Here is a 14489-nt window from a genome sequence, read left to right on the forward strand (position 1 = left end):
GAGGGCACAAAATGGGCCTGCGCATCTCAGGCATTGCAGCAGCAGAAATAAGGACACTCCTGAGAGTCAAGTACATTTTTTTTTCAGCACAAAAGCTTCCCAAAAGTAACAAAATCTGTAAAAGCACTAGACATAGATAAATGATAAATTTTTCTCATTAAATTCTGAAGATTTCTTAATTATAAATGGCTTTCTCTTAAAATTGTTACAGAAATGCTTGTGTTCTCAATTGTGTATGGTTGTTCTAAAAGAGATGAATACTATGTTCTACATCATGTATGGTTATTCTAACAGAGATGAGCGCTGTGTTCTAGATCATGTATGGTTATTCTAACAGAGATGAGCGCTGTGTTCTAGATCATGTACGGCTGTTCTAACGGAGATGACTGCTATGTTCTAGATCACGTGTGGTTGTTCTAACACAGATGGGTGCTGTGTTCTAGAGCATGTACGGCTGTTCTAATGGAGATGAACGTGGTATTCTAGATCATGTATGGCTATTCTAACGGAGATGAACACTGTGTTCTAGATCATGTATGGTTGTTCTAACAGAGATGGACACTGTGTTCTAGACCATGCATGATTGTTCTAACAGAGATGGACGCTGTGTTCTAGACCATGTATGGTTGTTCTAACAGAGATGAACACGGTGTTCTAGACCATGCATGATTGTTCTAACAGAGATGGACGCTGTGTTCTAGACCATGTATGGTTGTTCTAACAGAGATGAACACGGTGTTCTAGACCATGCATGATTGTTCTAACAGAGATGGATGCTGTGTTCTAGACCATGTATGGTTGTTCTAACAGAGATGGATGCTGTTGTATGGAATCAATCACTGCTTTGCAAAGAACACTAAAATGCTGTATATTTCCTCCCACAGCAAAGCAGGCATAGGTGAGGTTTTCGAAGGTCACCAAGGGCCAGTGACAGGAATTAACTGCCACATGGCAGTGGGGCCCATCGATTTTTCTCACCTGTTTGTCACATCATCATTTGACTGGACTGTCAAACTGTGGACCACAAAGGTAAGGATGCCTAACAGAAACTGTCCCATAATACACAGGGGGAAAGGTTTCCCACAGGGGAGTTGCAGAGAATAACTGTACCTGGCATTGAGATTGAGACAGTCCACTGTCACAGTAGGGAGCTCCATCTGTCCAGGAGTTAATTACGGTGTTAAGGTCTTTTCAACGTTCATATTTATTGTAAATGTCTAAGTTATAGTTGAAAACAGGCTAATTGAAAAAAATGCAAATGATTCAAATAATGATATATCCAAAGTCCTCCCTTGCAATGTTGCTGACGTTAGCCAACACGAATCTCACTGTTAATCTCTCTGGGGTCTGTCACATTTACTTACACACATTTATAGCTATGGGAAAAACTGTTTGTGTGGTTTTCTCATTATTTTATTGTTTGTTTTTTTTTTTGTCTATTTTGGTTTCTTGAGTCTTTGGAGGTTTGAATATGGTCCTATGTTACTTATGTTTTAAATATCATTTATACTGCGACAGAAAAAAAATCAAACCAGACCATAGTGTCCCACGTCTCTCTTCCCAGTGCTCCAGAGGCAGAAGCAGGGAAGGCATGGCCACAGAGGTGTGAGGCAGCTAGTCAAATTTCTTAACCACTCCTATGGCAAAGGCTGTTCTGATCACAAAGTGTGACCCCTAAGCACAAGGTACTTTAAGAATCAGGAACCCAGCAGAACTTTCTGATTTCTATTCTGAAGCAGGATACAAAATAATTTTGTGTCCCCAGCTACCGAGATTTTGTCAATGGATTAGAAGCCATGCTGAGTAAGATCTTCTGGCCAAAACATCAATAAGGATAATACTTTAAGAATGTGCAGTGCTTTGAAGAAAATAAACCCACATAAAATTTTTATTCATCACTTTTGGAAAAGAATAGGCAAGTCGGCTCATTGCTTTGAGAATTGGTAAGGAAGAGGAAGAGGGAAGTATTTGTATTACCTTTTCCACAAGACTGGGGCTCCAGGCTTACAAAAAGATTGGTGACAGTTTTTCTTTGTCAACATATTCTAGCCAATGCAGAAATATGAAACAAATTTGAATTTTTTAGCTTTTTACAACTACCAATGACTGCAGTAATGATTATAGCTGATAATATGTGAAAATTGAAAAAATCTGTAATTAGGATATAGATACATCACTTTTGTAGAGGGCTTGCATACCAAATCAGTCCTGAATTTTATCAGTCTTCAGCTTTCTGAAATTAGATGCAAAAGGAGACACAGATGCCACATGTTAAATAACACCACAGGTACGTAGGCAGCTTTGCCAGACTGTGGAGAAATTGACAGGACAATGGATTTCATTTCTACAACAAAGCCAAAAAGAAAGCAAACAAACAGAAACCAAATGTAAAATGAAATTATATATCAAAAACAAAATAGAATAAAACCAAACATGAGACTTTTCAGATAATTTCAAAATAGGGCTCTTACACAGATCTTAGTTAAAGCTGACAGCTTGTTTGAATAGTTAGGAAGCTTTCAAAGACATATGACTACTACTTAATGGCATTCAGGAATTTTTAGAAATGATGATGATATAATTATGTACACGGCTTTATGTTTTAGGGATGCATATAAAATTTTTTATATAAAATATATCTTTTGATTCTCAACCCTTTGGTGAAGATCAAATGCAGAAAACTTACCGATGTCAGTGATTCAAAATAAGCCATTTGGGCAAGGGAGAGCTTGTGAATACAGAAAAATGAGATTGAATGTGTGGGGGTAATTATTGAAGCTGAGTGATTGTCATGACTCTAGTCCATTTATCAGTATATGTTTGCCATGTTTGAAATCTTCTCTAAGAACTTTTAAATGAAAAATACGCTTGTTGCATTCATCAACCCATAAGCCATCAGTACTCAGGGAAAATACAATTTCTTTTGAGTGTTGTAGATGGAAGAGTCTGTCCCACCCAGTCCCACAGTCGTTCAGCACAAAGAAACACACAGAGGCTTATGTTAATCATAAACTGTTTGGTATATTAACTCAGGCTTATTGTTAACTAGCTCTTACAACTAGTTATTAACCCATAATTCTTGTCTATGTTTAGCCATGTGGCCTGGTACCTTTTCTCAGTAAGGCATTCTCATCTTGCTTTATCTGTGTCTTGCTGACAACTGCATCTCTGCCTTTCCTCTTCCCAGAATTCCTTAGTCTGGTTGCCCCACCTATTCTTCATGCCTAGCTTCTGACCACTCTGGGCTTTATTAAACTAATATGTTATCCCACAGTTAAAGGTGCACAAATAACAGTATGTCAAGGAGTGGGTGCAAAGTGAGAAGGAACTGAAAAATCAAGGATCTTCCTTTCTTTTATTTCTTTTGACCATTTAATTTTAAGATGGAGTCTCTTATAGCCTAAGGTGACGTCATAAACACTATATAACAGACTAGTCTTGACCTCCTGAGCTTCCGACCTGAGCCTCACTAGGACTAGGATTACAGGCGTGCACCACAATGGCTGGTTTTTGATATTATTGTTACTTTTGTAGGCGTTACCCTTATAGAAGAGCTGGTAAAGCAAGAAAATGCAATCCATAAATATAAACTGGAGGAAAGCATCGTCAGCGTGTCAGCACAGACAGTACCCAAACAAAGGGCAAGGAATTTTAAATTTGAGCAATGGCATCTATTCTGTCATAACAGAGGAACAGGAAGCACAGTGGGAGATAAGTACAAGCCACCAGGTTTAATGACTGGAGGAAGCCAGCACTGATAATGGCTATTTTCTATAGTTCTGGACTGGAGTTGTGCCAGAATGTGATGGAAATAAACTAAAAGACAGACGCCTGGAGGCAATTGGTGTTATACATTCAGGCATAAAGGAAATAAAAACAGCCAGGAAAAGAAAGGGGAGTGAGGGATTGGAGGTTCAAGGATGATCAGAGAGTGGGTACGAAGGAAGTAACTGGGAAAGACAAGAGTGAGAGATCACTGTTGGGAAGTAGGCTGTCTGGACTTAGTACTTCAGGGAGGCTTGGCTCCACTCGAGTTTCTAGAACTCGTTAAGGATGTGATTGTCCATAGCTGAAATCCAGTGGAGGAGACATTCCTTGGAAATACGAAGAACATGAAGACAGAAGGCCAAGATGCTGTGACGCTGTGGCTCGGGAATGGGAGAACACTGGCTAGAATGGGGCAGAAAGGGAGACTGTGATTGCAGCAACTATGTCTCCAGTGAGGTAGGTGGGGCCAGAAATGGTAGAGGCAGGATTTTCCTGGAGCTGAGAAGCAGTGAAGCAGTCTCCACAAAGCACGAAGGAAGCCTTTCCACTCGCGGTTTGGAAAGGACACACAGTGGCAAGCAGCTCTAGCTGAGACAGGAAAGGAAGACTTATGTCAGTCGAGGACCCCACGGAGGCAGGCAGTACCTATTGGAAGGCTGACCACACAGCAAAAAGCATTTCCTATAGAATGAGAGGCCCTGCAGTGACGGGGAGGCCTAGCATTGTTGGAAGCATCTGGAAAGATGGGAACTGTGAGTAACTGAATTAGAGGAAATACATAGTAATAGAAATTTATACACCCTCCCCCCTAAAAATCCTGTGTAAACCTACAAAGGAGGGAGGAAATGGGGCGGGGCTAAGCTCAGACTTGGAATTCTAGCAGAATGAGGACCACTTGAAGGGAGTTGAGATTAAAACACATTACACATCCATCCCCAGCCCTGACCACACCAAGTTCCATCATTAAACCGCTGTCAGGGAAGACTTTGCTGTGAAGCAGAATCTTTGTTGGAGTGGTTTTCCTCAGAAACAGAGGGCCAGGCTGCATTCCAGGCAGCTGAGTCAACACATGCTTCGGCAGACATTTCTATCTGAAGGTTAGAAAGTAAGAGTCCAGAGAGGATGCAGCCAAGGGAGGGAGAGTCGAGAAAGCAGTCTAGACAAAGGTCTAGAAAGTAGCTATTAATTTTTATTTAATAGATAATGACTAGCCGTGGGAGGATTAATTGAAATTTAATTTTAAAAAATTTTTATGATACAAGAAAGGTTAATTTTCACAGGCAGCATGCAACAAATATTGAGCTAAAACTGCATTGTGCTAAATGTTTTCAATGTATTGTTGTTCCATTAAGCCTTCACCATGAGTTTCTGAGTTGATAATATCCCTTTATAGAACAGAGATTAGAGGGCTAAATGACTTGACTGGTGTACTTGTCAAATAATTGGGAAAACTAAATCTAAACACAGTGTTGTGTGATATCAAAGCCTAGTGGGGCAAGTTGGATCTTAAAAGAATGCAGTCATTAGGAGTCTGTTTTAGAAGTCTGAATCTGTTAGGGTCTAAAGAAAATAGACAATAAAAAAATACTGATTGATAGTGGGGCATTGAACTGGGTGGTGCTGGTGCAAGCCTTTAATCCCAGCACTAGGAGGCAGAGTCAGGCAGATCTTGAGGCCAGCCTGGGCTACAGAGCAAGTTCCAGGACAACCAAGATTACACAAAGAAACCCTTTCGCAAACAAACAAGCAAACAAAAAGTAGTGTATGGTTGAAACATGGAGAAATGTGACATTAGGTGATGTGGGAAAGAGGCTCTTGGTGGGGGGGGTGGTGGAAGGGAGGTGTGTGAGGTGTGTGAGTAGGTCCAGCCAACTGACTGTGCAGAGTAGAGAGGACAAGACAGAGCTGAGCTGTGTGCAGCCACAATGAGATATGGTAGGGAGAGAAAGGACGTTAATTCCAGACATTCAGAGATGCGAGATCTGATCCCTTCTTCTGGAGGATGCCCAAACCATGCAGACTTGAGGGCCAGTTGAGGCTAAAACACAGAAACTAACATAACCTTTACAAAAGAATTCACCTAGTGCTACATTTTGCTTTAACTCTTTGCAAGGTATTATAATGAAGGAGTGAAGGAAACAAATGTACAACCTTCACCCCAGGAGATAATGAATTAAAATGTAAGTAGGTGTAGAAAACGGTATTGTTATGATAGTCATATTATTGACAAAATACAGGAGATCTCCATAGATGGTAGAGCAGTCAGCTGTGTCTTGACTAGAGTTTGGAGAGCCCACACAGGGCATGCTCTCTACCTGTGGAGACCACTATGACGTCACCCTGTGTCCCATCAGCATCACCTCTTCCTGTTTCTCTGGTTACCCGACTTCCCTTCCTCCTATTTATTGAAACAAAGTAAAACACAAATGCCTTTCCTTCACTTTGTTTCCCCTTCCTGTCCTGACCATCACCTGCCTTTTCCCACAACCTGCAGCGTCTGTCTCCACGACCTCCACTTGACCTCCTCCTTCAAAAGTCACCCTGACCCTCTTGTCTGTTCCACTGGTCATTTTGCCAATTTCATTTCCTTTGATGACTTTGTTGCTTTAATGTTGGCTTGTGCTTCCCAGAGGCCTTTCAGGGAGCATCACAGAGTGGGGTGGCACTCGGAGTAGAACGAAATGCTTGAAGTCTGTGCTTGATGGCCCTTTAAAGAGAAAAAAGAAAAAAAGCATTGCCTGAATAAATTCTGTTGAGCACCAACCCTTACCTTTTCTGTATCTTAGCATATTAAATTTCCTATCCATCAAAAAAGGCTAGAGTTGATGCTCAGGAATAAAGTATGCACTCTTGGCTGGATTAAAACATTCATTATTCCTCTCTGCTTTTCTGTTTGCTGAGGTTTGGGCTAATTTTTTTCCCCGGTGCTGCTGTTTAGCTTAGTGGCTAGACAAGTTATGAGTCTTTGGACTTTTTATCATTTCATCCAGCTTGGAAAGTTTCAGTGGATTCCAATTAAACATTAGGTTAATATTTATTTTGGTCTTGGTACAGTTACTTAAGGATTTAGCTTCCTGATACTGTTCATGTATTTGCCAGGTCGGTTCTTTTCCTTGGACTTCCAAGAGCTTATGTTTCTTCTGCTTGTATTGACACTATCTACTAAATTCTTTCTGCACTAGACTTTTGAGCTCTGAAACTTAACTCCCTTCTACTGACAGATCTACTATATGGCCTGACTTAATTCCCATGCTGGTATTTGATGTCAGTGCTGGACAAAAGCCTGGCGTTCTCATGATGCACATGTGATTGGTGGAAATCCCTTCCTCTCTCTCTGAGTGTACTCTGACATTGTATAATCTGTCCTGGTAGTTAAAATGCATTTCTGGCTGCTAATTTTTTTTTAACAAAGGAAAGAGTCTGAGGAAGAAGTGTTCTAAGTGACTGACAGATGGTGACTTTATACAAACAAGTCAGCTGCTGGGCAGTAGCTGTGAAAGTCAGTAGGGCCAACCTGATTTGTATAGCCTCTGCCAGGGTTAAAATACAAAGTGAATCTCTTAACTGATTGCTTTCCATCTTAGTTACTAGAAAAGAATAATAATTTGAAATTATTTCAAATAAAAATCTGGAAAGACCTTTTCCTTAAAAATTTCTTTCCTGATGAGTTAATTAAAAATGATTATGTGTTGTAATAAATGTTTATGATGAGTAAATATACCACAATGATAAAATGCTTTTGTCTGCTGAATCACAGTGATTCTGTAACTATAATGTCCTCCCTTCCCTAGGAGACCATGGGATCCTTGAGGGGAAATTTGTGGGGTTTTTTCTATTTATATTCCCAGTGTCTGGCATAACACCTAAAGTCTGGTAAACACTTAGTAAATCATTGGCTTAACATGTAAACAAATGAACCCCGGATTCTCTATAAGATGTGTGTTAAAGATACATTGCTAAAAATGTTTTATTAATAATGTTCTGAGAAGATAAAATTCATAACTCTGTATACATGTATTATAAATGTAAGACTGACATTAGGTTTTGAGAATCTAGGAAATAGTTAAGAGAGTATCAAAATAATAAGTTGAAAAATCCCTGGGCAACCATCTAGGAATAGGATGGCATCCTCCTGACATGCCTTACCAGGGCAATGCATAGAACTGCGATTCCCACTTGAGACCGGACCTAAGGCTCCGAGTCCCCAGAACGTGTGTCCTCAACTTTGTGCTCTCTAGAACACTGGTCCAGTGATGGAGGTAGGCAGCTCCCGCATCTCTGGGTTCACTCTAGAACACTGGTTCAGTGATGGAGGTAGGCAGCTCCCGCATCTCTGGGTTCACTCTAGAACACTGGTCCAGTGATGGAGGTAGGCAGCTCCCGCATCTCTGCATTCAGGATGCTTGCTCCTGGACAATCACTCCCTGCAATGTTACAGCCCTCTTCCAAGCAGGAGTGCTCTCTCTCTCTAGAGATTATTCTGGAAGTCTATCTCTTGCGCACTATCACTCCTTGAGAAGAATAGGGCCATGCATCCGTCTAACTGAAGTTCATAGGGGACGTACCCAATTCACAGGAAGAAGGAATGGAAAGGGGAATCCTGAAGAGGTATCTCAGAGCCTGTGACATCCAAGCGAAGGATAGAAGTAGGGAAAGGGGAATGAAGAGGGAACTCAACCAGGATGACGAGGCTATGGGAGGGCACAGAAGCCTGGGTTAGTGACTTACTAGCTGCAAATCCACGGTGAGTAGTTAACCTCCTAGTCCTGCACTTTATCCGCCTATCACTATTTCATTGGTGTGTGAAGCTTAAACAGGACAGTGTAAGTGAAGATTTTAGACCATGGTCGAACACACGAAAAGTGTTGCAAGAGGTAGCTACGGTTATTACCATCATTGTTACTAAACACAGTGATGCTCTTGGAGGCCCTTAGCCACCAGCCATAGCTTCCTAAGGGAAACTGTGGAACTTTAGTCAATTCCTTTATCCTTTATGCTTCTTATCATAGGACCACCGGATTTTTCTGGCTATGTCCATCCACGACGGGTGCCCTACTCACCCACTAACAAACCCAAAACAATGGGGCCAACCAATCATGAAAGGGAAACCTCAAAACTGTGGATCAAAATAAAGCTGTGATGTCGTTCGATAGATGGCAAGGAGAGCAGCTTCTGGTAGAATGGGACCTAGCTGTCTTTTGCTTTGTCATACAGTGTCACAGTGGGCACCCAGGACCGCTCTCCTCCCCAGTATTCCCAGCACTCTGTCAGGCTAACAACTCGTATCCGCTGTGCTTGGGTTCTACACTCACTCCGAAACACACACCATTACTCTTCTATATTTAATGTGGGAGAGCTGTGCACACTCTCATGGTTCCCCTGCATTCATGGTAGGTATTTGATCCATTCATGGCCTTCACTTCTAAATCTCTCTAGAGACGGTCTCTCTAATGTACCATACATCAATTTTCTGATGAAACTGGGTTATCATCAACAACAAAGTTACATTCAATTGAATGCTTACATGACTGACATTATACCAGTGGTGTTATACAATTTTATGAATACATTGCCGTGTGACCTTATCTTTTTTTATTTTTGAGATTGTTTTTAGTTGCATTTCTCCTTTTCTCTTTTCAAGCCCGCCTGTATAGTATCCCTTCCCACTCTCCTTCAAATTCATGACCTCTTTTTAGCAATTGTTATTGCAAGTATAAATATACATATGTATAGTATATACATAAATATAGACATATAGTAGACATATATAGTATGTCTATACTTATATATATATAACATATATACTTATATATATAAATAGTATATATAAATATATACATACTATATATTAAATATAATAATATATACTTTATATATAAATATATACTTTATAATAATATATATGTATTATATATAAAATATATATCATATATTATATATATAATATATATACTTTATATATAAATATAAAGTATACTATTTATATATATAGTATATGTATAGTATATAGTAGACATATATAGTATATGTATAGTATATATGTATAGTGTATATATAGTATATGTATAGTATATATTTGTCTACTATAGACATATAGTAGACAAATATAGACATATAGATACACAAATATACATATATATGTGTGTGTGTGTGTGTGTATATTGCAGTATATGTCTATATATTCCTTAATATAACCTGCTGACTCCATCTAATGTCACTTGTGTGTACGTTTTCAAGGTTGGCTGTTAAGCTCTGGACAAGCAATTGGTGCGCTGTTCTCTGGGGAGGACCACCTTTCCTGCTCCCAGCCTTGCTCAGTTGCTCATAGTTTTTGGTGTAGAGCTGAGGTCTCAGGGACTTTTTTCGACACAATTTGATGTGTCCATTGGTGTCGTCATGTTGGTGACACTTCATGGATGTTGCTTCTGATGTTTCTAGGAGACGCAGTCTCAGAGCCAACTCCCTGTTCATCTGGCTCTGCAAATCTTTCGCTCCCTCTTCTGCAATGTTCTCTGGGTACTGGGTGTGGAGACATGTTCCCTGGGACTGGGCTCCACAGCTCTGCGCATTGACTGGTTGCGACTTTCTCTGGTGGTTTCTGTGTGGGACCTCATTTCATGACTGGGTCCTTCTGCTGACTGTCTGCTTGCTTGCTTGCTTCAGTCGTGTGTCTGCATTTGAATGTTTGTATCAGCTTGGAATTTCTTTCTAGCTTCAGATCAGAGTGAAGAGTCCTTTCCTCACCCTTCCTGGTGGCAGCAAATCACCATAGCTCGTACTTCCTGTCATCCTTCAGAGCTGCGCCTTTGCTTACCCCACAGATCCTGATACCCCAAAGGGAATTTAAATATAACAAGGAGGAAACGGTAATGTTCATCTGATGTAGGTCCTCAAGAAGTATATAAAAGGATTTTTATTCTTAGAAATCCCAATATTCAGTTCTATTTACAGAAGCTACACATTTAACTTTTTGATTATTTACTGTACAATTATACATTCTTTTTTTCAAAATGGTATTGTATTCAATTCATTTTAGTTTGCCCACATCATATGTAACATAAAATAAGAACAATTTACTCATTAGGAGAAATTACAACTTTATCAACTTTGCACAATATATAATGGAAAACTATCTCATTCTTATAGGGCTTTGTAAAGAATAAATGAATTTTTGTAGTGGAAAAAATAAATACAATTAATCCATAAAAACTCTCCTTTTTTTCTTCCAAAGTGGAGTAACCAGCCTTCCCATAAATCCAGGGAAACCAAACCTCTGTGTTTACTACTGGAAACTCACCAGCTCTGTGGAAGTTTCTGGAAAGGAATGTTGTGGAACTGGCAGAAGATCGAAATAGCTTTCTCTCCTGACCCCTGGTTCACTAGCTTGAACTAACTAAGCCTGAGTCTAAAGCAAGACAGTGTCTGTGTTGTCACCAGCTTTCGTCTTACTTAGGACCTTCTATAAAGATTAAAAACTTGACCTTTTTTAAAGAAATGTGCTGTTTTATTACAAAGAGTCTCACAAAATGAAAATATCTCAGAAAGGAAGCTATGCGAACAATTGCCACCTGAGGAGTTGGAGGAAGACAGGGCAATGTGAGGGTTTTTTCTGCTTGGCTGAGACCAGTGGGAAGGTATAAACAGAACCAATCAAAACTGGCTGATATTAACTAAACCTGAAAATCAGGGCTCCCAGAAGGCCCAGTCACCCTCTAGGTGACTTAATAAGGACATCTGAGCAGAACAAGCAGGCACTTAGCAATTGGAGACTTTGTCTTCCAGTCATTTTCTTTCCACTCGGAGCCTATGTAGTTCAAACCTCAGACCTGAGCAGGATGGCCAAGGTAGCTTTGGGGAGCGCTCTCCCAACATGGCTGCCCTGGGCGCTGGTCTCTGGTTCCTATCAAGTCCCTGGGGGCATTGTGTTTAATATATTTTATGTAAATACATTGAGACGTGTAAAACATCAAATCTGAGAGATTAAGGAGAGATAAGGGACTTGGGGAGAAGTCAGAGCCACAGATATTGCTCAGGCCAACTTGACCTCTTCTCGACCCCTTCTGGTTCTGGCTTCTCCTCCCTGGCTTTCTCCTCTCCTGTGACTTTTTTTTCTCTTCTGCATTGATCTCTTCTTCAGCCTCTGATTTGACTCTTGGCTTTGTTTAAATTTGTGACCACCTTCGCCCTCAGAATTCCTGTTCTCCTTTGCCAGGCCCAGCTGCCCTGCAGGGTTCAGCGCGTGGTCAATCCTTGAGTGTTATGCTTGTGACACTTACCTTCAGCCCATCTGTGAACCTATTTGTGCCTGACTAATCTGAGTCCCCAGTCTCCCTCTCCCTGTGCTGCTTTAACAGAGGTCAGCAAAAACTCACCTGTGTTGTTATTTTACTGTTAGAACCATTTTTTAGTGTGGAAGCCTGTTGACCACCATCATGATCTCGAATGCATACCCTTGTATGTTCTCATTTCTTCTCTTCATTGTGCTTTATGCTAATCTAGATTGGTGATAGATTAGAATGGCCATGCTTCCCTCTAAGAATGTTCCTTCTAACCCCAAACCCTCAATGTCTATTGATAAAACAGCATGTCTTTATTGAGTTTGTGACAAAATCAATATCTCTGAAGAGGGTCTCCACTCATAATCTATATTATCATTTCAGAACATCCCTACAACATACATACAATAGTGTGCATATGTAATTGTATGTCTGTGTATATGTGTATGTATATGTGTGTGATTGTGCGTATGTATGTGTGTATGTGTATGTGTGTGTGAATGTGTGTGTATTATGTCTGCGTATATGTGTATGTATATGTGTGTGATTGTGTGTATGTATGTGTGTATGTGTCTGTATATGTCTGTACTCTTCACAGGAGTCTTCTTAAGGCAGAAGAAGGAACTCTATGATAGTTTTGTAAAAAGAATATAAAAGTTAAGCAAACAAACAAATGTGTTTTTTGAGAGGTCTCAATTCTTCAAGAATGACAGAACTACATAGAATTTGGAGACCCTCTGGCCAACCAGAATGGGAAGTTTTTACCTGAGGGTGAGAGAGGACAGCAATCCGTGGACCGTTACCTGCAAACTGACAAATCCCTGATCTATTAGCTTCCATACTCATTTTAGAGAACCCTACCATCTTTTTCTTTCTTTCTGATTTTCCACTCTTCAGGCAAGAGTCTCAGAAATTCAATGACGCTCTTTCCAACTTACACATTGGCAGTAATGTCAAATAGACTTTACAGACTGGTCAGCAGCAAGGTGTCTGAGCAACACGATCAAACAGTGTGAACTGGATTGAGACAGAAAATAAAGAGAGCACAGAAACTGAGTTTTAAGAAATAATGTGTAGAGGTGGAGAATGTGGCGAGGCATTTAGAGCCACAAGGAGCTGTGTGTGGAGACCTGTGCAGTGCTGGTGCAATGCTGACCCAGTACAGAAACCCTGTCTTCTCATAAGCACTTGTGACGAAGGCTGTAAAACCAGAGTTCAGAGAGCAACATGGTAGAGCAGTGGCAAAGAACTCCGGCTGCTCTCCCAGACAATCAGTTCCAGCACTCATGTAGGACGCCCCACAAACACCTGTAACTCCAGTTCTAGAGATCACACTCCTCTTCTGGTCTGTGATCACAGATGCTCCCATGTGGGAGAGACTTTAAAAACCAAACCAACCAACAAGGGCATCTGGTTAATATCTAAGAATCAACCTTAGACCACTCTGAAATTCTCCACTTCAAATCCTCTTTTATTTTTCAGAAAAGAAAATTGGCATCTAGAGAAGAGTGAAAAGAGTTATTTGCCCCCCAGTTTTAGCCCCATATTTCCACCTCATAGTCATTATAATCGGGTTCAAAATCAGTGGCCTGAATGTGAGCTAATATTTAAACTATCCATCTAACTCTTCATGATTTAGTAGTGGACTCAGATTTGAGCAACTTACTGCATTTGATGGCTCGGTGGTTGGTAATTTTAAGCAGCACTCATAGCTACTCAGTATAATGCCCGTAACTGTAATTGAACAACTGACTGCTCCCCTCTTTCCCACTGAGCTCTGAGTTTCTGGAGGGCGGGGACCATCTCTTCTGGCTCACCTATCTTCCCTACAACTTCCAGTGGGATTGTGATTACACTGTGACATGTGTGAACTGTTGAATTGACTGATTACAGATCAATAATAGCATAAACTAAGAGGTTTTATAGTTACTACAAGTTTATTTCAACTTGTGCTCAGACCTCTAAAGACTGAAACTCAACTAGGTCGCCAGTGGAGCCGCAAGGATGTTTCTGTCGAGCATCTTGGTTTCATCTCTGCTTTAGTTTGCACCTTTCCCCTGCTCCACTGATCTCCTTCTGCCCAACCCTTCATGCACAAGGATTTCACTTATGCTCATAATGTTTATGAAATAATTTATTTATCTATAGTATTAGCATCAATGAAACTTTCAAAAATAACAATGAAAATGGAATTAAGATTCTACTGCAAAATGAACACATATATTGCTTTCCCTATCTACTCAAAAGAAAATTAAATTTGGTCAGTTATTCATTCATGAAATCAGCACCCATGGAGAACTTAATGTGTTCTTAGTCTACTGCCAGGTGCTGTAACAAAAGCAGAAATGAGCCCCAGTCCTGACATCACAAGCTTCACAGTATACTTCTTCTTACTCTGCCTTAAATAATGAATAGAAATTCTTTTCCCCCCTTAAACACAGTATC

At 40.3% G+C, this 14489-nt stretch overlaps 1 protein-coding gene across 6 annotated transcripts in view; it reads left to right on the plus strand.

The window, feature by feature from the left end:
• Dync1i1 (dynein cytoplasmic 1 intermediate chain 1) overlaps positions 1–14489 on the plus strand; it is a 311008-nt gene that overhangs the window by 259878 nt on the left and 36641 nt on the right. For all 6 annotated transcript variants that reach the window (XM_085683897.2, XM_085683899.2, XM_085683900.2 and 3 more), the window contains one exon: positions 885–1029. In XM_085683897.2, coding sequence (XP_085540023.2) covers positions 885–1029 — 145 coding nt within the window. The remainder of the gene's footprint in view (positions 1–884; positions 1030–14489) is intronic.

Source organism: Myodes glareolus, chromosome 25 (assembly GCF_982192425.1).
Source record: "Myodes glareolus chromosome 25, mMyoGla1.1, whole genome shotgun sequence".
Taxonomy (NCBI): Eukaryota; Metazoa; Chordata; class Mammalia; order Rodentia; family Cricetidae; genus Myodes; species Myodes glareolus.